Here is a 26,094-nt window from a genome sequence, read left to right as displayed (position 1 = left end):
GTTATTCTCCACTCTGTGCTCTCACAAGCATCTCATGCCTAGCACAGTGCTTAACACAGTAAGTAACCATACTTATGTGGAAATACTACTTTGCTTTTTCTTAGTGCTTCATAAAAAGGAAATTAACCAGTGCAAGTTGCCCACAGTTTTCTAGATTAATATGGTGTTTTTAGTCTCTCAGTTCTGCAACCCACAGCCATGGAGCTGGAGTTTAGGGTGGTCCATGCCTGTCCCTGTACACTCTATACCTACCTCTGCAGAGAGGCTCAGTGCCACGGTTGAGCAGAGAGACCTTTTGGCTGGGTGCCACTGTTGGCTAGGCCTAAGGCAGACATGATTTGGCTCTTCTCTGCAAGGTCCTTGGCCGGGGACGTGGCCAGTGCTCAGTACAAAGGTGCACTGCGAAGTGTTCTACTAGATGAGTAATCAGATACTCCTCCCACTTTCCTCCCTCAGGTAAAGTTGCCAGACCAAGTCCTGGGCTGCTGACTTTAGAAATCCAAGGAGAACTGGAGGGAGTCCAGGCTGAAACCCTGTACTTTCCCCACTGTTTGGAAGGGTAGGGCTCCCCGCTCTGCTCCAGCAGGGACTTGAAGCAGGCAGAGGAAGCAGGGGGGATTTCTTCCTTTGCTAGCAATTATCTTATGAAGAGTTTTCATTCCTCAGAGCCTGGACATCTTGCAGAGCCTTGCTACTCTGTCTCAACGTGAAGCTGGTTCTGTAAATCTGAAATGTCTGAGAATGCAAGTTACTCCAAGGGGAATATAAGACCTAAATGAATCATTTCAGATTCTTCAGGGAGATCATACGTTTGAAGACAAAAATGGCACAAAGAGATCAAAGTACAGATTGAACCAGTACAAGACACATTGGCTGCTTCTACCTGTAGTGCCTTGTCAGCAATTCTAGTTCCAGACATGCCCAATTCATGCTCAGAGACCTTTCCTCCCCTGAATATACTTTACATCCTAGAATAGTGAGGACTGGGGTCTGTGAGCATTGTTCCAGTGTCTGAATGCCCCAAATATCCAGATTCCATTTCTTTCTTTGCAACTAAAAAACACCCTTTGAGAATCCACAGCTGGCTTGATGGCGGAGGAGTAAGGCATCCTCAGCCAGAAGAAAAGGAGTAACATGAAGCTGAGGAATCCACCGCCTTCATGAGGAAAACTACCCATTTAACCTGGGCATTCTGTCCTTGAAAGTTACTGATCCACATAAGAATCCATTTCTAAAAATTTCAGCAATGTGTACTGAACCAGGAATCCAGTGACTTAAAGCTATCCCTGTGAGTGACCTCGGACAAGTCTCTTTCCCTCCTGGGTCAGTTAACTCATCTGTAAAATGAAAACCAGAACAGATTATCTTAAAGATTATATACTGATAGAGCCAAAACTAGAACCCAGCTACTCTGATTCCTAATCCATTGACCTTTCGTTTCTTCTCTCCTGCCTTCTGCTGCTGCCAAGTCACTTCAGTCGTGTCCGACTCTGTGTGACCCCATAGACAGCAGCCCACCAGGCTCTGCCGTCCCTGGGATTCCCCAGGCAAGAACACTGGAGTGGGTTGCCGTTTCCTTCTCCAATGCATGAAAGTGAAAAGTGAAAGTGAAATCGCTCAGTCGTATCCGACTCTCAGCGACCCCATGGACCGCAGCCTTCCAGGCTCCTCTGTCCATGGGATTTTCCAGGCAACAGTACTGGAGTGGGGTGCCATTGCCTTCTCCGTCTCTCCTGCCTAGCCCTCATGTTTTTGCAGCAGTACTAGACATATTTTAACCCTAACTGGGTCCAAAACTAAAAGTATGCTAAAGGAATGAGCTACAGTTACATGCAACATGAGTAAAAACAGCAGGGTAAGTGAATGAAGTCAGACACAAAAGGGTATATACTCAAAGCTATTTATATATTGTTAGACAAAACTAACCTATGGCAATAGAAATGAGATTAGTGGTTGTTTCTGGGAAGAATGACTATCAAAGAATGTAGGGGAACTTTCTGGGGGGTGGAAATGTCTTTAATTTAATAGAAGTGTAGGTTTCATAGGTGACAGCATTCTCAAAACTGATCAGATATACACTTAAGATCTTTGTTTCACCATATATAAATTATACTTCAATGAAAAAATAATCTTTAAAAAACGTATAGGGAAGTTTAGATGGGAAGGTAATCTAACATTTACTAAGCACATGCTTGCCCATTTTATACATTATCTCCATCTCAAGTTCCTAAAAGGGATTACCCCCATTTTACACATCAAAAAACAGGTTTGATGAGATTAAAATAACTCACCTGAGGCCTCAAAACTAATAAATGTAGAAATTAAGAATAGCTCAGTTTTGTCTGCCTCTTTTCTTTATAATAGGTTCTTTCAGGAAGGCAGGAGAAGGAATATTTTCAGCCTAGAGCCCAGAGACTTGTATTCCATTTGATTTCACTGCCATGTGTTCCTAGGGAAGTTCACTTCCCTCTAAAGAGTGAAATGAAGCTCATAATTGTTTTGCTAACTCTGAGGTTCTAGCAATCAGAGTATCTGTCCCTTTTACCAGGATAAGGTATGATGAGTAATTTTCATCTGTTTCAGGGCAGACTAATCACGAGCAACAAAAGAAAGCCCTTTGGCTCTCGTGAGAAGATAAATCACTAACTAGGTCAGTGACACAAGAGCTCCAAGGTGACAGAACCCAGAAGCCTCCTGTTTAAGAGGGAAGCCTGACTCATCCCTCATGATGTAATGGAAAGAGATGGACTGGGAATCAAGAGATCTGAATCCTGCTCCCAGCTCTGCCGATGAGGTGCCCTGTCACCTTGGCTAAAGCACTGCCCTTCCTGGGCCCTAACCTGCACTTGCAGGATAAAAGAGGTTAGGCTGGCTGGTCTCAAGTCCCTCAGCTCTAGTATCTTGTCGATTTGTGAAACCTTGCGTTTTGCTGTCACAAATTATTAACAAGGAAAGGTGAGCAACTGGAAAACACCACGTATTCCACGTTCCTAAATGGGGCCCACATGACATTGCCTGTTGCCCATGTGATATGGAGGCACTGTGTGTCTGTGTGTATGCTTGTGTGCTAAGTCGCTTCAGTTGTGTCCAACTCTGCGACCCTATGGACTTTAGCCCCCCAGGCTCTTCTGTCCACGGGGGTTCTCCAGGCAAGAATCCTGGAGTGGGTTGCCACGCCCTCCAGGGGATCTTCCCAACCCAGGGATCGAACCCTGTCTCTTATGTCTCCTGCATTGGCAGGCGGATTCTTTACCACTGGTGCCACCTGGGAAGCCCGTCTGTGTGTATACATGTGTTTAATTCACCTTATTTTCAAGTCACTGCACATCCTCCAACTTTATACTCATCCATTAGCTGCTGCTCTCTCAACTTCCCTAAAGGAAACTCAGCAATGATTACTTCTCCAACCAAATTATCAGTCTTCACCTGGCAAATTCTGCCCATACCCCCAGTGGGGTTCCCTTCTAAGTCCTGGCCTGCTGAACCTTCAATTTGAATTCAGAAAAGCATTTTAATTGAGGGCACCTGCTACCTTGACAGCCCTCCCCAGTGTTATACCTTGAGAAGAAATCTGAGTTTCCCCTTGTTGCTTTCGGAAACCAAAGAAACCAAAATAACTTCAGAGCTGAGAATTTCTGGAAAATTTCGGGAAAGTACATGCAATACTAAGAATGCTCTAAGCTCTCCCAGACCTCTGTATAGGTTATCCAAGAGAAGTAGCGGGTAACAGAGGGGAGAGGTGTGCCACTTATTAACCGTGTGACCCTAGGATGTCGATTCAGCTCTCCAAACCCCAGTTTCTTCACCTGTAAAATTGGAAATAATACCATCAACCCCAAGGATAATCTGTATAAAGCATAGAGCATAATTAGAGTTCAATAAATGTGAGACGCACTCACACATTTTCACACGTGGTTACTATCTGCATGCACACACATATGAAGTGAAGTCACTCAGTCGTGTCTGACTTTGTGACCTCATGGACTATAGCCTACAAGACTCCTCTGTCCATGGAATTTTCCAGGCAAGAGTACTGGAGTGGGTTGCCATTTCCTTCTCCAGGGGATCTTCCCAACTCAGAGATCAAACCCGAGTCTCCCGCATTGCAGGCAGATGCTTTACCATCTGAGCCACCAGGGAAGTCCTTAAGGCTGCTGCTGCTGCTGCTGCTAAGTCGCTTCAGTCGTGTCCGACTCTGTGCGACCCCATAGATGGCAGCCCATCAGGCTCCCCCATCCCTGGGATTCTCCAGGCAAGAACACTGGAGTGGGTTGCCATTTCCTTCTCCAATGGGTGAAAGTGAAAAGGGAAAGTGAAGTCACTCAGTCGTGTCCGACTCTTCGCGACCCCATGGACTGCAGCCTTCCAGGCTCCTCCGTCCATGGGATTCTCCGGGCAAGATCACTGGAGTAGGGTGCCATCGCCTTCTCCAGCCCTTAAGGCTAGTGGTTCTCAAAGAGGACCAGCAACTTTGACCAGCAGCAGCAGCATCCTTGCTCAAGATCTAAATCAGAAAATCTGGGAATGGAGTCCAGTAATTCGTGTTCTTAAAAGCCTTGCAGGTGATCCTGATGCGTGCTTAAGTTTAAAAACCAATGACTTAGATCCATGTTTCACAAACTATTTTTATAAAGGGCCATGTAAAAATGTTTTAGCTTAACCGTCTTTGTCACAGCGACTCAACTCTGCCATGGCAACATAAAAGCAGCCACAGACAATATATAAATGAATGAGCAGGGCTCTGTTCCCATAAACCTTTGTCTATGAGGGTTTAAAATAGGGTTTTGGAACTGGATAGAGGATGCACAACACTGCAAATGTATTAAATACCGTGCAATTATTCACTTTCAAATGGTTAGTTTTGTGAGACGTGAATGTCACCTCAAATTATTTTTAAAAAGCAAATAGACAGTGGATGGGATTTGGCTCACAGGCTGCAATTTCCTGACACCTGACCAAGATCAACCTTTAATTCTTTGCTTAAACTTATTCCAGGCAACCCTAATTTGCAGTTATGTAACATCTACCTGCATACTTATGACAGGTCACTCACTACCCCACAAGGTAATTTTTTTTTTTTTTCACTTATAAGTAGGCCCTGATTCTATCTGGAGGGTTTTTTCATATACAAAATCTCCCTCCCTGTGCCTTTTATCCATGGAGAGTTTACTTATGATTGTCTGCCTCATTAAAGGGACTCCATGCCAGGTTGATTTAAAGGATGAGTTCACTCTTAATTGGAGAAATTCTGAAGGGGAACACACTTGTGCGCTAAAGCACCAGGCAAAGAGAAATCCAATCCCTTAGTTAAAGATCCTCCACAGGATGGACTGACTTCTCACATACATACACACATCCATCAGCAGCAGCTTTTTATTAGATGGAGGATACCCAGGGTTGGCTCAAAAAAAAGTGGTGACAATTGGTAAGCAAGGAGAGGAGACACTCCTGGCAGTGGAGATGGGTACTTATGATGTAGAGGGTCAGGGTTTCCTGCTCAACTCTGGCCACCCAGGAAGCTCTTCCCCTTGCCACTCAATATCACCAGTGCTGAAAGGCATGAAAGGGTCTGCAATGAGCTAGTTCAACTTGGCTAACAGTTCTTCCAGTTCTGGCCGAGCTTTGAACCTTCCCTTGAAGTCTTCTTCAGTGTGCTATGGAGAAGAAAAAGAAAATAAGAGGGAATTACTACAGAGTCACTCAAATATGCCCACCATCAGAAAAGGATACATCAGCCAGCTCTGTAGAAAATTATTTGGATTCAACTAACTTTTACTGAGTAACTACTATGTACCAGGGTTCGATCCCTGGGTCGGGAAGATCCTCTGGAGGAGGACACAGCAATCCACCTCCAGTATTCTTGCCTGGAGAATCCCCATGGACAGAGGAGCCTGGCAGGCTACAGTAACATTGTTGCAGAGTCCGACACGACTGAAGCAACTTAGCATACACACACATACTATGTACCAGACTTATATTAGGTATCAAGGACTCAAATTTGAATTGGACTTCCTTCATGCCTATTTGTGTTCTGATTACTTACACTGTATGTGACCTTAAGTAATATTCTTTCTGCTATACAGCTGCCTCAAGGGAGGGAATTTGGGGGTATAATGGGCTACCCCTAATATCCGGATGCTCTGACAGAGTTCATCTTTCATGGTCTATTAAGTATGATCCCTGATGCATTGGAACAGTCAGACTAATAATCACGGTAAAGCAGCCTGCACACCTTTCCTGATTATTATCTGGGTTAAGTTATCCACATGCCTTTTCTGTTTCTAAAGTCAGCCAGTCCAGATTTTCTTATCCATATTTTGAGCCCATCAGTGGGCCTTTTCCCAAATTAGCACCTACCTCCCTCACCGACAATTTGAGTCCTTCAGGAAGATTGCTTTGGATTATTTCCAAGAAAATCTCTGCAAACGTAGCACTCAAACCGCTGATCTGCAAAAGGAAAGAAGATGCTCGAAGAGAGTCACTAAAAGTTAGGTGGTTGGGCAGAAAGGGCAAGGGCTCAAATGTCAGCGCCAGTAGAGACTGAGGGCCTTTGGGTGAAGGATTAACACCCAGAGCTGGTCTTGGAGCTCAGATTTCACAGGATTTCAATTTTTCTTGCTGATCTGCCAAGTCGTCTGATTACTGAGATGGTCATGGCCAATATCTGCTCTTTCCCCCCACCCCCCCAATATCTGCTCTTATAGGCAATGAATGTCATAACTGGATTAAGAGGTTAAGTCCAGGATGACTTTCTGAGTCAACGCAAGTTTACCCACATAGACCACCCACTACCTGATTGTCGTCAGACCCTGTGCTGAGAATCCAAAGATATATTAGATGTGTTGGAAGAAAGGCATGCAGGGGGCAGGCAGAACCCAGAAGAGAAACATCTACCTAACTTAATCAGGGAGGTTAAAAAAAAAGCTTCCAAAAGAGGTAACATCTGGTTGGAGTCTTGAAAAACAAGGGTAAATTGGGAGAATTCAACTGTAGTGTGGAGTTGAGTTTTTTTTTTTTTAAGGCAGAGGAAATAATATTCAGTAAAATGTGAAGGAATAGCACAGTACTAGAGAATTAAAACTAGTTCCATGTGTGACTGGAATGAATGAAGGTGTGAAGAAGAAAAGCTGGAGAAGAATCTTGAAGCCACTTAGGTGCTAATCAAAAGAGTTCAAACTTTATCCTATGGGCCTTGGTGGCAAGTTAGATCTGTCATAAAATGAAGCTCAAATAATTTATTCCTGATAACACTTAAAGAACCAAGATTGTAAGTACTTTAATCCTTTAAAAATTTAACATAGATTTAGGGTGTTACTATCTTAACATCCTGCTGGTTATCTTCCTGATACATTTCTTGAGTGGATCAAAAAGGGTGAAGTCCATGTGTTGGAATATTACTTGGCAGTAAAAAGGAATGAAGTATTGATTTGTGCTACTACTACAACATGGATGAACCCAGAAAACATTATGCTACATGAAAGAAGCTAGATATAAAAGGCCATATATAATTTCATTTGAAGAAGAGTCTAGAAGAGGTAAAACCACAGAAATGGAAAGTAGATTAGTGGTTGCCAGGAGCTAGGGGAATGGGGAGAAAGGACTGACTGCTAATGGATACAGAGTTAAAGGGAAGCCACTGAGGTGGGTCTATGTGGGAAAATGACATGATCACACTGACATGAGTGTAAAGCAAAGTGGATGGATCTGAAAGGTTTTTAGGGGTAGAAACCATAGAATCTGGAGAATGAATGGATACCCAAGGACAAAGAAGGGTCAAGCATTAAGCGCAAAGGTGAGGAGGATTATAGGCAAAAAAAAAACAATCCTCTACAATTAGTCTTGCATACACTGAGTGTAGGGCACCTGTTGAACATCTTGGAGGAGAAACCCAGTAGACAACTGGATATCAGGTTTGAAACTCAACCAAGAAAGAACCAGGAGAGGCAGAGACATTTCAAGTTTCTTCCAGAGTACCTACCTGAACCACTCGCTCGTGGGTGGTAAGAACTGAGTCCAGTAACATTTTGTTGCCTTGGTCCTGAAGCTGCAACACCTCCATGGTTTTGGTGGGCATCGCATAACTGTGGGAAGGAAAAGGCAGCTATTGGGAGGGTTCCTTTAAGTCAGCCACACCACTTCAGTCAGGGTAGTGCCTGAGTGCAGCCACCACTGCATGCAGTAGCTCCTGCAACCTTGGGCTGTCTATCTGCAGCCAGGGGCAAAGTAACCAGATCCTCTTACACCTTCTCCAGAAGGCTTTACACCCCGTGAGGGGATAGACCACGTCTAATACTTTTATGCATCCCTAGTCATGCTTAATATAACAGTCTGAGTAAAGCCTGGTGATTAATAAGTATTTGCTGCTACTAAATAATAGCCAGTTCTAAAAGAATTAAGCTCACCACTAGGTACACTCTGGAGGCTAACCTTGGGTATTTCATCTCTTCTGAAGAAATGAGGTGTGAAACCCAATCCTGCTCCAGTTGTATTTTTATTTTACTTATTTATTTTTTTTAAATTTGGCCATGCTGTGAGGCATGTGAGATCTTAGTTCTCTGACCAGAGACTAAACCCATGCACCCTGCAGTGGAAGCACAGAGTCTTAACCACTGGACCACCAAGGGATGTTCCAGTTCTACAGCGGGATTTCTTAATGTCAGCACTATTGACCCTTTAGAACAGATAATTCTTATTGTGGGGGCTGGCCTATGCATCCCTAACCTCTATATCCAGCAAATGCTAGTAGTGCCTGCAAAGTGATAACAATTAGAACTATCTCCAGACATTGTTAAATGTCTCCAGGTTGAGAAACATTGTTGTAATCTATGCTCACTATAATCAGCTTCAGTAGATCTATATACCACAATGAAAAGAGTGCTGGACTTGGGGTCACATCTTAGCCCTGCCACTTATTAGCAATATTTACTTAGGCAAGTCCCTTCCCCTTTTTGGACTCAATTTCTTCATGTATAATGGGGATTACAATCCAGGCTTATATCAATAGACAATTATGAGAATCAGATATGGTGATGAGATAGAACTGATGACTACACAGAAATATGATATTAGTATTGTGTCCATCTTATCAAAAAGTTCCTCAAACTGAATACTCAAATGGAATACTAATAACAGTAGGACTGCTGAATTTTCATGTTACACACTTCATGAATTAAGAGAAAGAAGCATGACCTTCTACAGATGGACTGCTACAAAAAGAAGTCTGGTGTAATGGAAAGTGTTTTGGAAACATCAGAGTCAGTACTGGATTTAAATGTTGCCTCTGCCACTTATTACCTATTTGACCTTGGACAAACTAATTCAGCTCTCTCGGTCTTTGTTTCTTCAGCTATTAAATGAAGATAATAATACCTAGTTCATAGGGTTTTCAGGTCAGTTCAGTTCAATCGCTCAGTCGTGTCCGACTCTTTGTGACCCCATGAAAGGCAGCATGTCAGGCCTCCCTGTTCATCACCAACTCCCGGAGTTCACTCAAACTCACGTCCATCGAGTCGGTGATACCACCCAGCCATCTCATCCTCTGTCGTCCCCTTTTCTTCCTGCCCCCAATCCCTCCCAGCATCAGGGCCTTTTCCAATGAGTCAACTCTTCGCATGAGATGGCCACAGTATTGGAGTTTCAGCTTTAGCATCAGTCCTTCCAATGAACACCCAGGACTGATATCCTTTAGGATGGATGGATCTCCTTGCAGCCCAAGGGACTCTCAAGAGTCTTCTCCAATACCACAGTTCAAAAGTATCAGTTCTTCGGCACTCAGCTTTCTTCACAGTCCAACTCTCACATTCATACATGACCACTGGAAAAACCATAGCCTTGACTAGACGGACCTTTGTTGGCAAAATAATGTCGCTGCTTTTGAATATGCTGTCTAGGTTGCTCATAACTTTCCTTCCAAGGAATAACCGTCTTTTAATTTCATGGCTGCAATCACTATTTGCAGTGATTTTGGAGCCCAAAAAAATAAAGTCTAACACTGTTTCCATTGTTTCCTCATCTATTTCCCATGAACTGATGGGACCAGATGCCATGATCTTCGTTTTCTGAATGTTGAGCTTTAAGCCTACTTTTCCACTCTCCTCTTTCACTTGCATCAAGAGGCTTTTTAGTTCTTCTTCACTTTCTGCCATAAGGGTGGTGTCATCTGCATATCTGAGGTTATTGATATTTCTCCCAGCAATCTTGATTCCAGTTTGTGCTTCTTCCAGCCCAGCGTTTCTCATGATATACTCTGCATATAAGTTAAATAAGCAGGGTGACAATATACAGCCATGACGTATTCCTTTTCCTATTTGGAACCAGTCTGTTGTTCCATGTCCAGTTCTAACTGTTGCTTCCTGTCCTGCATACAGGTTTCTCAAGAGGCAGATCAGGTGGTCTGGTATTCCCATCTCTTTCAGAATTTTCCACAGTTTATTGTGATCCACACAGTCAAAGGCTTTGGCATAGTCAATAAAGCAGAAATAGATGTTTTTCTGGAACTCTCTTGCTTTTTCCATGATCCAGCGGATGTTGGCAATTTGATCTCTGGTTCCTCTGCCTTTTCTAAAACCAGCTTGAACATCTGGAAGTTCATGGTTCACGTACTGCAGAAGCCTTGCTTTGAGAATTTTGAGCATTACTTTACTAGCATGTGAAATGAGTGCAATTGTGCAGTAGTTTGAGCATTCTTCAGCATTGCCTTCTTTGAGATTGGAATGAAAACTGACCTTTTCCAGTCCTGTGGCCACTGCTGAGTTTTCCAAATTTGCTGACACATTGAGTGCAGCACTTTCACAGCATCATCTTTCAGGATTTGAAATAGCTCAACTGGAATTCCATTACCTCCACTAGCTTTGTTCATAGTGATGCTTTCTAGGGCCCACTTGGCCTCACATTCCAGGATGTCTGGCTCAAGGTGAGTGATCACACCATCGTGATTATCCGGGTCGTGAAGATCTTTTTTGTACAGTTCTTCTGTGTATTCTTGCCACCTCTTCTTAATATCTTCTACTTCTTTTAGGTTCCTACCATTACTGTCCTTTATCGAGCCCATCTTTGCATGAAATATTCCCTTGGTATCTCTAATTTTCTTGAAGAGATCTCTAGTATTTCCCATTCTGTTGTCTTCCTCTATTTCTTTGCATTGATCGTTGAGGAAGGCTTTCTTATCTCTCCTTGCTATTCTTTGGAACTCTGCATTCAGATGATTATATCTTTCCTTTTCTCCTTTGCTTTTCGCTTCTCTTTTTTTCACAGCTATTTGTAAGGCCTCCGCCCCAGTTAAATAAGATTACGTAAGTAATTTGCCTGGCATACTGTGCCTACAAATGCCAATTCTCTTGCCTTTACAACAATGAGTAAATGCTAGGTATTGCAAACTTCCAGGTAAACTCCCCTAAATAACAAAACCCCTTCCATTTTATAGCACAATCTCTGATCACTTCAAATTTACACTTGGCAATAACTTGTTTATAAAAACAGGGACTTCCCTGGAGGTCTAGTAGTTAGGACTCCACACTTCCAATGCAGGGGACATGGGTTCAAACCCCGGTCAGAGAATTAAGATCCTGCATACTGCATGGCACAGCCAAAAATGGGGAGGGGAGCACATTCATAAACTTGCTATGGAAAATCAAATAAAGCAATTATGTAAAAGCTTTCAGAAAAGTAAACAGGCTCTAAAATGTTCTTTTTCTTTTTTGACATTCTACAGATAAGACTGAATAAAGTGGGACTTGTTCATTCCTACCACTGAGCATGCATTTTATTCTTCAACACTTACTTCAGCAAGATTTCATTGATTTATTTATTCATTCACTTATTCAACAAACATTTACTGAGATCCTGTTCTGTCCTAGGTGATCTGATGGGCACAGTGCAATTTATGCTTTCAAGGAGCTTGCTAAGAATGTTTTGGAGACAGGTGAGTACACAAACATTTGCACTATAGGAAGACAAAGGCAATATAGGTATATACCAAATATTACAGAGACAAGAGGGAGAAAAGGGGGAGAGCCTGGGGAAGGCTTCATAGGTGAGGCAGTGCTTTATCAAGATGTAAAGAATGAAGATAGATGTTTGTCTGGAGGGCATTCCAAAAGAAGGCAGTCTACAAAGGCAAGGAGGCATGAGGCCCTCAAGGAGAACCAATAGAAAAATCAGACATAGTTTGATTAAAAAAAAAATACTGGGAACTCTAGTCATTTTAAAGTAGAATAGACCTTTGAGTCACAAGAGTAACGGTTATTTTTCTTTAGTATCTACATATTTCTGTACTTCCCCAGTTTTCTACAATAAACATTATTTGGATGATCAGATAGTGAAAACAGAAGAGAAAAAATGAAGTAGTTGAATTTCAAGAGTCAACCTAACATGACAAAATAGTGCTGCTTTTGAGGAGTACTGCTGGGATAGGCAATGGCACCCCACTCCAGTACTCCTGCCTGGAGAATCCCATGGACGGAGGAGCCTGGTGGGCTGCAGTCCATGGAATCGCTGAGTCGGACACGACTGAGCGACTTCACTTTCATTTTTCACTTTCATGCACTGGAGAAGGAAATGGCAACCCACTCCAGTGTTCTTGCCAGGAGAATCCCAGGGACGGAGGAGCCTGGTGGGCTGCCATCTATGGGGTTGCACAGAGTCGGACATGACTGAAGCGACTTAGCAGCAGCAGCAGCTGGGATAGGACACAAGGGGGCCTGCTAGGACGCTAGGGAACTTAGAATCTGTGGACTCTACTATGTATGCTATACCTCCATTTGAGAAATGTAAGTGGATTTTTTTAAAAAAGGAAAGAACAGCCTTACAGAGAATGATGCTTTTACTCTCTACAGAGAACAGGAGCTGGTCAGGTTCAGGCTTGGAAGCTGCTCCCAGATAAATAAGATTTCCATCTCTTCAGACAGCTGCTCGGCAAGGGAGACAGGAAAATTAAAGGACCCACAGGAGAGGCTTCTTCGTCTCCTCCTCTGAGTGAGCTGCAGCTGCAGTGATGCAGACCATTTATAGAACAAAAGCTAGCACACAGCTCCCTTGCTCAATGCCCTCTCAAGGTCAGAGCCCTATTCCCAAGTCCTAAAGGAAAAATGGATCAAGATAAAATGAAAATCAGAAGAAAAGAAGATCATTTTATCTCTGAAAAGCTGGGCAGCAAGAATACCTGATATAATGGTCTGAAAACCTCAATCATTCCAAAGAAGTGAATTGCTAAAAGTGAACATTTCTTTATGCTCTGCACTATTTGGAGCAAAGAACAAGGAAAGAGGCAAAAAGCAGCTCATCGTTCATTCTGTTATACTAGGAATTTATGTTTATGGCTATTGGAACTAAATCCAAGGCAACAAGTATTCATCCGGTGCCCACTATGTGTCAGATACCATGAGAGGTCTTAGCATGACTGCTGATAAAGACAGAAATAGTCCCTGCCTCACAGATCTTAGAGTCTAGTAATAGTCAAGTAATTATGAGGGTAAGGAATTAGCATTATAAAAGGGAAGTTTTTTACCCTTTACTTCTCCTAAATATATAACGTAAAGACCTAACTTAATGAGGTTCTCTGAAGAAGTGACATTCAAAATAAAGCCTAAGAAAAAAAATAGGGGTTGATTAGCTGAAGGGGAAAAAGTATTCCAGGCATTAGAGAGCATATGCAAAGGTCCTGAGGTGAGAAAAGACAAAAAACAAAGTCAGTGCAACTGGAGATAGAAGCAGGAAAAAGAAGTGTGCGTTAAGGCAAGAGAGACAAGCCCACACAATGGAGCACCTAGCAAGACATGTGAGGAACTTTTATTTTGATCTTAAAGGAATGGGAGGCCATGGAAGAACTTAAGCATGGGAGTGGCACGATCATATTTCCATTCTAGAAAGATCATACAAATAGCAGTGTGGAGAACCAGTTAGAGGGAATTAAGAATTTGAAGGAAAAGAAGTGGGTTCAAATCAAGACCTTGCCGCTGATTAGATGTATGATTATAGGCAAGCTTCTATTATACTACTACTACTACTAATAGCAGCCAACAGTTTCTAAACTTAACTGTAAGCATTTTAAGTATATTAACTCCTTAATTTTCACTACAGCTTTATTAGATAGGTCCTTTTATTAACCTCATTTTACAGATGAGGGAACCAAGACACAAACAGGTTAAGAAAACTGCCCAACGTCTGTCACAAAGTAAGAATGTAGCAGAACAAGGGAAAAACTGAAGCAGTCTGGCTCCAAAGTCAATGCCTGTACCCAATATAGCAAGGTGCTTATATGAATTAAGTAAAGTAATATACAGAAAAGTATTTGGCAGAGTGGCTGGCTGATAGTAGGTACCCAACAAATGCTACAGCTTCCTACCTTTATTCAAATGTAGTCAGAGCTTTTCACAGCCAGTTTTTAAAAACAAAATATCTTTAAAAGTTCTCTGAAAATTTAAAACACTACTTCAAGGAGCTGATTCACTGAAGGTATGATAACATTCTGTAAATGGCATTTAATGTTCCTTTGCCACTACAGCTTCTGAGATGCTATCCCTAAACTGTGCCAGTTGAAAAAACTCATTAATTATTAATAACAATAATATTATTTACAGAGTATTTACAATATGCTGGTCTCTCTGTTAAGTGCTATCATATATTTTCCTATTTAATTTTCAGAACTCAAAAAAATAGGAAAATTATCATTGCATTATGGAGTCAAAGAAACCAAGGTCAGAATTTCTCAAGGTCATCTCGATGATAATGGGTAGAACTAGGATTTCAATGCAGGCAGTTTGATTCTAGAGTTTTCACTCTTAACCATTTGTTACTCAGTATGATCCAAAGACAAGCTGCTGATAAGCAAACTTGTTATCAATTCAAGACAAGATAAGAAGCATGAAACCAACACTAAACACACTTTTATTCAATCAACATTTTGTTTTCAATAGCTTCCAATAGAAAGTCTTTCAATAGCAAGCCTTTCTTGATGAAGGAAGCAAAGTGTTAATGTACATTTTGGCACAAGCTCATAATAGCTTCACAGAGTGGTACTTTGAAAAACATAGCCCTAAATTACTATGCTACTCCTCTGTCTTCTTGAACTGACATTAAACTTTATCTTCACTTACCACCTTCCACATTATAATTATTCTTATGTGTGTGTATGTGTGTACACACACGTACACACACACACTCTCCTTGAAATCAGGGGCATTTACCTTTGTATCCTCCAGACAAAAGATACAAAGTGCCTACACTACAGAGCAAGAAGTCCAGTGCCTTCTAGTTCACTGAGCACGTGGACCACAGAGCAAAAAGGGGCTCAGCCAGTAGTTTTTGATTAATTAAAAATTCGTTCATTAAACTTTAGGAAATGTATACACAACTGGATTGTGCAATCATATTCAATGACCTGTCGTTCTTTCCAGAATGGCTTAATGTCCCCCATGGAACAGTCTTTATGCTAGGTACTAAAGAAATAAAGAACATAGTCCCTATGTAGTCAGTGGGGAAGGAATCTGACACATGAAAAGAGCATTACAGCCCAGAGCACTAAGTGACATCATAGAGCTATGTGTCAAGTGCTGAAAGAGCAACCAACTCTCCCAGGCATCAGAAAAAAGATAAAGCACATCTTTAGGCCTAAAATAATTGAAGTATTATCAGCTATGAGTGCTTAAGTCACAGCTGATTATCCAATCTTCTAATGAGCACATTTAGCACAATTATACTGTAAGTAATAAAGGTTTAAAAGTTCAAATTTGATGAAGGTGAAAGAGGAGAGTGAAAAAGATGGCTTAAAACTCAACATTCAAAAAACTAAGATCATGGCATCTGGTTTCATCACTTCATGGCAACAGATGGGGAAACAATGGAAACAGTCACAAACATTTTCTTGGGCTCCAAAATCACTAGAGATAGTGACTACAACCATGAAATTAAAAGACACTTGTTCCTTGGAATAAAAGCTATGACAAACCTAGACTATGTATTAAAAAGCAGAGACATTAGTTTGCTTACAAAGGTCTGCATAGTCAGTTCAGTTTAGTTGCTCAGTTGTATCTGACTCTTTGCAACCCCATGAACTGCAGCACGCCAGGCCTCCCTGTCCATCACCAACTTCCAGAGTCCATCCAAACCCATGTTCATTGTGTCGGTGATGCCATCCAACCACCTCATCCTCTGTCATCCCCTTCTCCTCCTGCCCTCAATCTTTCCCAGCATCAGGGTCTTTTCTAATGAGTCATTTCTTCCCATCAGGTGGCCAAAGTATTGGAGTTTCAGCTTCAACATCAGTCCTTCCAATGAACACCCAGGACTGATCTACTTTGGGATGGACTGGTTGGATCTCCTTGCAGCCCAAGGGACTCTCAAGAGTCTTCTCCAACACCACAGTTCAAAAGCATCAATTCTTCGGCGCTCAGCTTTCTTTATAGTCCAACTCTCACATCCATACATGACCACTGGAAAAACCACAGCCTTGACTAGATAGACCTTTGTTGGCAAAGTAATGTCTCTGCTTTTGAATATGCTGTCTAGGTTGGTCATAACTTTCCTTCCAAGGAGTAAGCGTCTGTTCATTTCATGGCTGCAATCACCATCTGTAGTGATTTTGGAGCCCTCCAGTATAAAGTCAGCCACTATTTCCACTGTTTCCCCATCTATTTCCCATGAAGTGATGGGACCGGATGCCATGATCTTTGTTTTCTGAATGTTGAGCTTTAAGCCTACTTTTTCACTCTCCTCTTTCACTTTCATCAAGAGGCTCTTTAGTTCTTCTTCACTTTCTGCCATAAGGGTGGTGTCATCTGCATATCTGAGGTTATTGATATTTCTCCCAGCAACCTTGATTCCAGCTTGTGCTTCTTCCAGCCCAGCATTTCTCATGATGTACTCTGCATAGAAGTTAAATAAGCAGGGTGACAATATACAGCCTTGACGTATTCCTTTTCCTATTTGGAACCAGTCTGTCGCTCCATGTCCAGTTCTAACTGTTGCTTCCTGACCTGCATATAGGTTTCTCAAGAGGCAGGTCAGGTGGTCTGGTATTCCCATCTCTTTCAGAATTTTCCACAGTTTATTGTGATCCACACAGTCAAAGGCTTTGGCATAGTCAATAAAGCAGAAATAGATGTTTTTCTGGAACTCTATTGCTTTTTCGATGATCCACAGGATGTTGGCAATTTGATCTCTGGTTCCTCTGCCTTTTCTAAAACCAACTTGAACATCTGGAAGTTCACAGTTCATGTATTGCTGAAGCCTTGCTTGGAGAATTTTGAGCATTACTTTACTAGCATGTGAGATGAGTGCAATTGTGTAGTTTGAGCATTCTTCGGCATTGCCTTTCTTTGAGATTGGAATGAAAACTGACCTTTTCCAGTCCTGTGGCCACTGCTGAGTTTTCCAAATTTGCTGACATATTGAGTGCAGCACTTTCACAGCATTATCTTTCAGGATTTGAAATAGGTCAACTGAAATTCCATCACCTCCATTAGCTTTGTTTGTAGTGATCCTTCCTAAGGCCCACTTGACTTCACATTCCAGGATGTCTGGCTCTAGGTGAGTGATCACACCATCGTGATTATCTGGGTCGTGAAGATCTTTTTTGTACAGTTCTTCTGTGTATTCTTGCCACCTCTTCTTAATATCTTCTACTTCTGTTAGGTTCCTACCATTACTGTCCTTTATCAAGCCCATCTTTGTATGAAATATTCCCTTGGTATCTCTAATTTTCTTGAAGAGATCTCTAGTCTTTTCCATCCTGTTGTTTTCCTCTATTTCTTTGCATTGATCGCTGAGGAAGGCTTTCTTATCTCTCCTTGCTAATCTTTGGAACTCTGCATTCAAATGGGTATATCTTTCCTTTTCTCCTTTGCTTTTCACTTTCCTTCTTTTCACAGCTATTTGTAAGGCCTCCTCAAACAGCCATTTTGCTTTTTTGCATTTCTTTTTTGGGGGGATGGTCTTGATCCCTGCCTCCTGTACAATGTCACGAACCTCCGTCCACAGTTCTTCAGGCACTATGTCTATCAGATCTAATCCCTTGAATCTATTTATTTTATTTATTTATTTTTATTGAATCTATTTGCTTTATTCATAATTACAATAAACTAGAAAGAATCCAAATGTATACCAACCAGTGAAGGCATAAACCAATTAAGGTTTACCATTTAATGGAATACTATTCCGAATTCTGAATAGGTATTCAGAATTAATGGAGTACTGAATAGATATTCAGTATGGAACTCTGAGTATCTATTCAGAATTAATGGAATATAATTCAGAATCCTGAATAGATATTCAGAATAAAAGAATGTCTGCAAAACCCCAGATAAATCTTAAATCCATTATGCTAAGTGAAAGAGGCCAGAAACAAACAGCTACATACTGTATGATTCCATTTATATGATATTCTGGAGAACTTAAAAGGGACAGAAAATCAATCAGTGGTTGCCAGGGACTCTAGAGGCAAGACAGAGGAGATTAACTATACCTCAGGCACCAAGAAACTTTTTAAAACTTAATGGAGCTGTTCTGTATTTTGATTGTGGCAAACTATAAACATAAAAAGAGTGAATTTTACTACATGTAAATTATTTCTCAAAACAAAAATTATATCTCATTTAACCACAACAAAGTAGAGCATGCTACCCACACCAAGAACATCCCATGCAAAGGCATCTTTCATACCTTTCCTCGACTTGAATGGAGAGATGATTGCAGAGGTTGTGAACATACTGGGCATAACTCTCTGTCAGGGCCATGTCATATCCAATCAGGTGAATGTTTAAAGCCCCATATTCATAATCTGTCCCCAGATTAATGGATCTCACTTCCACTTTTCCCTTCTTCTTTTTGGGCTGAACACAAAACAAAAGAGAAAGAAAAGTCAAAGTATTATACAAGAAATTCTAACAATACCATCTTGATATATACATGTATATATATAAATCAATCTTTCAATTAGATTTGTTTACCATGTTTCTCTCTGATTACCCTACCTACAAACTGAACTTTTCCTGGGTAGGAATGGGCAGCCTCCCTTGCCATTCTGGGCTGTAGTATCAATCAATGAAAGGAGAGGAGATCACTGGTGTTATACTAGATAACAGATTCTTGAGGAGTTTCTCTTTTTTTGGCTGCCTGTGCAGCTTGTCAGATTTTAGTTCCCTGGTCAGGGATTGAACCTAGGCCCTCTGCAGTGAGAGTAGAGTCCTAACCATTGGACCACCAGGGAATTCCCAACAGATTTTTTTTTTTAATAATTCTTTCTCTTTTTTAAAATTTTATTTATTTATTTCGGCTTCCCTGATAGCTCAGTTGGTAAAGAATCTACCTGCAATTCAGGAGACCCTGGTTCGATTCCTGGGTTGGGAAGATTTGCTGGAGAAGGGATAGGCTACCCACTCTAGTATTCTGGCCTGGAGAACTCCGGGGTCGCAAAGAGCTGGACATGAACCTAGGCTCTTGGCAGTGAGAGCACAGAGTCCTAATTCACTGGACCACCGGGGAATTCCCAACAGATTCTTTTTTTTTTTTTTTTAAGAACTGTTTCTCTTTTTTTACATTTATTTCTCCTTGGCTGCGCTGGGTTTTCACTGCTGCATGCAGGCTTTCTTTAGTTGCGGTGAGCTACTCTTTAGTTGTGGTGCGTGGGCTTCTCAGCGTGGTGGCTTCTCCTGTTGTAAAGAATGAGCTCTAGAGTGCAGGCCCAGTAGTTGTGGCACAAGGGCTTAGTTACTCCGTGGGATGTGGAATCTTGCACGACCAGGGATTGAACCCATGTCCCTGCACTGGCAGTGGGATTCTTAAATGGACCACCAGGAAAGTCCCAACAGATTCTTAATCTAGAACCCACTGAGGAATTTTAAGGGGTTTGTCAACCCCAAAACTTATATGCAAAATTTTACATATGTGTGTATTTTTCTAAGGAGAAAATCCTTAACTTTCATCAGAATATTAAGGAAATCAATCACAAGAAAGCACAGAATTAGTCCTCTGCCAGCCTTCCTAGCTTTGAAATTCTGCAGTCCAATTATTTAGACAGCCTTTCTTTTAAAAGTTTAGAGGCAGAAAAATTATTTTATTTCTATCCTTTTATTTCCTATAAAGTACTGCTTTACTACAGATCAACCTGTTCAAACTGCTGTAAAAAGTTAAAATGACGCCTGGAAAAATAGACATGTAACACAACATAGATCAGGATCAAGACAGCTTCTCAACCAGAAATAATTTAACCTAAATGCCCATCAGGAGGGGAATCTATTAAATAAATCATGGCACATTCTTTCAGTAGTACATTATGCAGCTGTAAGAAGAAATAAGGAACTTCTTTATGTAGTGATATAGAAAGATTTTTAAGATAAATGACAAAAGCAGACTACAGAATAATGTGTTCAGAATATTGCCATACATATAAAAAGGGTAAGCGGGGAAGAATAGATGTGTGTGTGTTTAAATACTTACATATGTATTTGCTTGCATATTAAAAAATAACTCTGGAAGGATACACAAAAAGACTAATACTATTGGTAACCTATGAGGAAGAGAACTAGACGGCTGGGCAACAGGGGTGGGAAGCAGACTTTTAAACTATTTCCCTTCTATATTTTTTGAATTTTTAATAATATGAATCTTTTATCCACTCAAAGTTAGAATCTTAAAATCTACCTTGTTTTTTAAATTTTTTAAGTCAAAATGTTTTTACAATATAATATTCTTGTGATATTAAAAGATGCTTGCTCTTTGGAAGGAAAGCTATGACAAACCTAGACAGCATATTAAAAAGCAGAGACATCTCTTTGCTGACAAATGTCCATACAGTCAAAGCTATGGTTTTTCCAGTAGACATGTATGGATGTGAGAGTTGAACCATAAAGAAGGCTGAGCACCGAAGAATCGGTACTTTCGAACTGTGGTACTGGAAAAGGCTCTTTAAAGTCCCTTGGACTGCAAGGAAATCAAACCAGTCAATTCTAAAGGAAATAAAAACCTGAATATCCATTGGAAGAACTGATGCTGAAGCTGAAGCCCCAATACTTTGGCCACCTGACGCAAAGAGCTGACTCATTAGAAAAGACCCTGATGGTGGGAAAGATTGAAGGCAGGAAGAGAAGATGGCGGCACACAATTCGATGTTTAGATAGCATTACCGACTCAATAGACATGAATTTGAGCAAACTCTGGGAGATAGAGAAGAACAGGGAAGCCTGGCATGCTGCAGTCCATAGGGTCACAGAGAGTCTGACACAACTTAGCAATTGAACAACATTCATATGAAAATTGCATAAATAAGTACAACACTCAATGAATTTACACAAACTGAAAACACTTGTATAAACAGTATCTTGAATAAGAAACAGATCACTACCAGCACCCCAAAAGTATCCTCTCCCCCAAATTGGCAAACCACTATTCTGACTTCCAAAACCAAAGGGTTATTTTGCCTATTTTTTAAATTTGTGAAAATGGAATAATATACTAGGTTCTCTTTTGTATATAGCTCCTTTAACTGATTATGCTTGCAAGATTCATCATTTTTAGGTGAAACAGTAATTCTTTACTTCCCATTGCCCTAGTAGTTTATTTATATGAATATGCTATAACTTATTTATACTTTTTACTGGAGGTAGAAATTAGAGTTGTTTCAAATTAGAGTTGTTTCCAGTGTGGACCACTATGAACAGGATTGCTACTAATGTTTCTGCATGTATCTTTCAGTGAACATGTGTATGCATTTGTGTTGGGGATATACCCAGAACCTGAAACTACTGAGGTATAGGCAATGAAGAGGTTCATCTTTAATAGTTCTCTCAAACAGTTTTTTAAAATTGTTTCCAATTTAGACTCCCACCAGAGTACATAAGAGTTCTAAGTGCTTTACATTCTTGCCAGTACTTACAAAACCTAGTATAGTCAGGTTTTCTGGTTCGTTTCTTTTACCCATTCTGGTTGGTATGAAGTGGTAATGCACTGAGACTTTAACTTGCATTTCCTTTAAGTCTACTGAACTTGAGCACATTTCCATCATGGCCACCAGCCATTTGGATATTCTCTTTTGTAACCTGTTTATTCAAGTATTTTGCCCATTTTTTAGATTGGGTGGTCTTCCTTTCTCTTACTGATTTGTAGAGGTTCCCTCTACATTCTAGATATGATCCTTTGTTAAATGTACATGTTACAAATGTCCTCTTCCTCCCTGTATCTTCCTTTTTCACTTTTTAATGGTGCATGTTGAGCAAAAATTCTTGCTTTTTAATGTAGTCCAATTTACTCATTTTTTTTCCTTGTATAGTTGTAATGACTTTTGTGTCCTATTTAAGAACTCTTTGCTTAGTTTAAGATCATGAGTATATTTTTGTATGTTACCTTCCAGAAGTTTGATAATTATATTTACATTTAGATCTACAAAAATTTTAAATGTTTTTTGTGTACAGTGTGCAGTAGGAGTCAAGTCAGCTTTTGTCACATGACTGTCCAATCCAGTTGATTGGACACCACTGCAATCAGTGTTGTCGTATAACGAACGGTCATATGCTAAATGTTCATAGATACTTGGATCTGTTTCTATATTCTTTATTCTGTTCCAGTGGGCTGTTTGTCTATTCTTCAACTAATAACACACTGTCCTAATTACTGGAGATTTAATGTAAGTCTTGCTATTTGGTAGAAAAAAAATTTTTTTTTAAGAAATAGTGAGGAGGGGCAATCTATTTACATGTCTTAAGTCACCACAATTACTAGCCAGCAGCCTAGTTATTGCCACAGCAGAGTTGTTTCTGGCTGAGCACCTAGAATGGTCTCTTATATCGCTGCTCTCCAGGTCAGTCTTAAGAGAGCAGGGGCCCAACCTGGAGGGGGCAGGGGGAGGACCAAGAAATGGTCCTTTCACAAGGCCAGTAAAACTGATGATAAACCTAGTCTCATAGGGATATTCTGAGAACTGAACAAAACATTGTATATACTTAATTCAATCTGTGGCACATATTTAAACACTCAGTATGCATTAACTTTTATTATTATTTTTTTGTTTTCATATTCCTCATATCTAGCACAGGGGCCAACAGAGACAAAATGTGCAATGAATCACTAGTTTAGAATTTTAGAACAAGATGGCATTTAGAGATAACTTTGTCCTAGTTCTTCATCTTTGCAGGGAAAGAATATGAAGCCCATAGAGATTAAATATGTCTCCCAGAGTCACAGAGCCACACAGGACAGATCCTAGGAACTAACCCAGACCTCCTGACTCCCAATGCAGAAATTTTTCCATTGTAGCCTCTGCATTATTAAAGTTCTTAACAGGGTAGTCACCCCAGGGTCCTAGACTTTGCTATGATTGAGAGGCCAACTTCTGTCAACCAACCATCAAGGTCGCAGGCGTGGTGGTGCAGAGCCCACCATACCTGAGGCCGAATGCAGCAATTCAGACTTCTCGTCATGACAGCACTGCAGGAGGAGCTGTGAAGAATGTTAAAGTCAGAATGCAATGAGGTGCGGCTGAAATTTTCCAGCAAAGAAGGGAGGAGCTTCTTTGAAGCCTGCAGGAGGCTTTTCTTAACCAGGGAAAATGCCAGGGCTCTTCAAAGGTGTCACTTTAGGAGAACAAAAAGAAGGTTGATTCTGGTATCCCTCTTGGCATCTCACTTGCTTTTCCATGTTAACCTAGATCTGTCTGGACCGATCCACACCATCAGGAGCCCATTGTGATATTATATTTCAGTTCTGAGCCAGGGCACAACATAGCCAGCAAAAGTTTGAGTGCATGAAATTTCAGATACCAGTTCCTATCATTTTACCTTCACAATCTTTCTTATCCTATCCTTTCTATTCTTACTGCCTGAGTTCAGACTTTCATGCCATGGGGAGCTATTAAAGATATCTGTGCTAGGGATGTATATGACTAGAGCTATGTTTTGGGAAGGTTACCCTGCCTGCCTGTGAAGGAGAATTAGGCAGGAAATGAATGGAGGCTAGGAAAAAGGTGGTAGGGAAGATGGACTGCTATCTACCATCAAACTGTATACTGCTGTGACTGACCTGGATTCACTGTGGGATGGCCCAGGGCAGATATCCTTAGATCCCTGAAGGAGTACACTATGATGCTCCAAATGGGTCATGGGGTAAATCACTAAACCATTTTTGTACAAAAATATCCATATTACTCCTATTTTACAGACAGAAACTGAGGTCCTCTGAAGGGTCCTCTGAAAGGATGTTGTATTTGGCCAGGGTTACTGGGAAACTTTGCTGGCAAAGAACAGATAGAGAAAGGAGTCAGATAGCTGGAAGGTATCTTAGAGATAATTTAGTTTCTCCTTCCTTTTCCCCCTAATTTTATATAAGGGGGAAGTCAAGGTCTAGAATGGGGAAATGACTTGTTTAAAGATTACAACAGTAAAGAAATGGAAAAGGCAACCACTTTATGTCTAGCCATAGCTAGAAGCTGAGTCTGTGGCCCAAACCCAAGCTCTCTCCTCTAGTTTCCCCCAAAATTATAATAATAGTATCCACCTATCACTATACGCGGCATTCTCCAGGGTGGGAAAGTTGGGAAGAAATTGTATCTTCTTAATCCTCAGATGAAAAGCTGACAGGCCTGCAGCATATATACTTCCAGGAATTCTAGTGATGGAAATTTTAAAAATTACCCCTGGGACTTAAATGATTCTGGTGATGGTACTCTGAATAGTCCATAATAAGCTGTAAGGTACATAGGTATCAAGTGGTTATGTTTATAACTAACATAAACATGCTAATTTGAGTGGAGCACACTCAATAAACATATACCAGACAGAAGGCATGGCCTTGATGGGGCTGGCAGCCTGGTACTGCATAAAGAGCACTTGATTAAGATGGAAGCCCAAGAAAATCTGGGGGGCTTCCCTGGGAGTCCAGTGGTTAAGACACCATACTTCCACTGCAGAGGGCATGGGTTTGATCCCTGGTTGGGGAACTAAGATCCCACATGCTGTGTACCATGGTCAGAAAGAAAGAAAAGAAAATCTTGGCTCAAATACCATCAGCTTAGTCACTACATGACACTGAGTAACCTTTCTAGGTGTCAATCTCAACACCTAAGGTTTCTGTGAAGCTCAAAATAGTGAATTTTTGTGAAATGGAAATAGTGTGGACATTAGATGGATTCTGACCATCCTTAGTTCAAATATTGGCTCTGGAAATTATTGTCACTTGGGCAAGTCATTTAATCTGTCTTAGATTCCTCAAACAGGGCCCTTAATTACCACAGTATATCTGAGGATTAAATGATATCATTTGTAATTCTATAAAATGAAATAATGCTTTTAAAAGCCTGGCACATAGTGATGACATGATCTGGTATATAGTAGTTGCTCAATAAATGATATCTTTAAAGAAAGACTGAATAATGTACACAGATAGGACAATATAGGATATTATTATTATTATTGGACAGAAGCATGCTCTTATTGGTATGCTTCACAGAATAAGGCACTCATTAAACCCCTGTTAATGCAAAGTACTGATTCAACCACTCTAAGGAAAGACACCAAAGAGAAAACACAGTCCCAACTCTAAAGGAGCTTACAGTTGAGAGAAAGACAGATATACATAAAAGAACCAACCCTCTCAATTTAATCATAACAAGAAGGCCACCTCCCATGGCAAGTTCAGCACAAGCTACCTTGCTGCACCGTGGCAATTAAAACCCAAAAGCAATGACTTCAGGTGGTTGAGCCTGAAAGGACAATGAGCAAGTCAATACTCCTAGGTTTTTTGTATAATATATAAGAGTATACAGCAGTTACTCAATATAAATGGTATCTTTTTAAAAAGTTGATCGAGACATGTCTACTTCTCAGGTCTCATGTCCCATCATCTTCTACATGCCTCCTCAAGATTCCAGGATTAACACAAACTGCTTAAAGTTTCCCAACTGCATCTCCAGGATCAATGACTTCCCACTTTTGCCCAGAATGTTTCCCCTTCCTGCAGAGAGTTTGACTCTTCACCCAACACCCTCAATGTGAGGAACTCTGAGTCATTTTTTCCCCAACCAGGGATGGAACCTGTGCTCCTTGCAATGGAAATGCAGAGTCTTAACCACTGGACCACCAAGGAAGTCCCTCCTAGTTTAGTCATTTTTTAAGA

The 26,094-nt window shown here is 40.9% G+C and overlaps 1 protein-coding gene across 1 annotated transcript in view; it reads right to left on the bottom strand.

Moving 5' to 3' along the window:
- Positions 1-5,343: 5,343 nt before the first annotated feature.
- MRPL48 (mitochondrial ribosomal protein L48) overlaps positions 5,344-26,094 on the bottom strand; it is a 51,090-nt gene continuing 30,339 nt past the window's right edge. Inside the window, exons 5-8 of the mRNA XM_040258879.1 lie at positions 18,655-18,824; positions 7,979-8,081; positions 6,358-6,447; positions 5,344-5,654 (exon numbers count right to left, since the gene is read on the bottom strand). Of these exons, the coding sequence (XP_040114813.1) occupies positions 5,580-5,654; positions 6,358-6,447; positions 7,979-8,081; positions 18,655-18,824 (438 nt within the window). The 3' untranslated portion in view covers positions 5,344-5,579. The remainder of the gene's footprint in view (positions 5,655-6,357; positions 6,448-7,978; positions 8,082-18,654; positions 18,825-26,094) is intronic.

The sequence above is a fragment of the Oryx dammah genome, unplaced genomic scaffold (genome assembly GCF_014754425.2).
Source record: "Oryx dammah isolate SB20612 unplaced genomic scaffold, SCBI_Odam_1.1 HiC_scaffold_17, whole genome shotgun sequence".
Taxonomy (NCBI): Eukaryota; Metazoa; Chordata; class Mammalia; order Artiodactyla; family Bovidae; genus Oryx; species Oryx dammah.
This window is presented reverse-complemented; position numbering and strand designations above follow the sequence as displayed.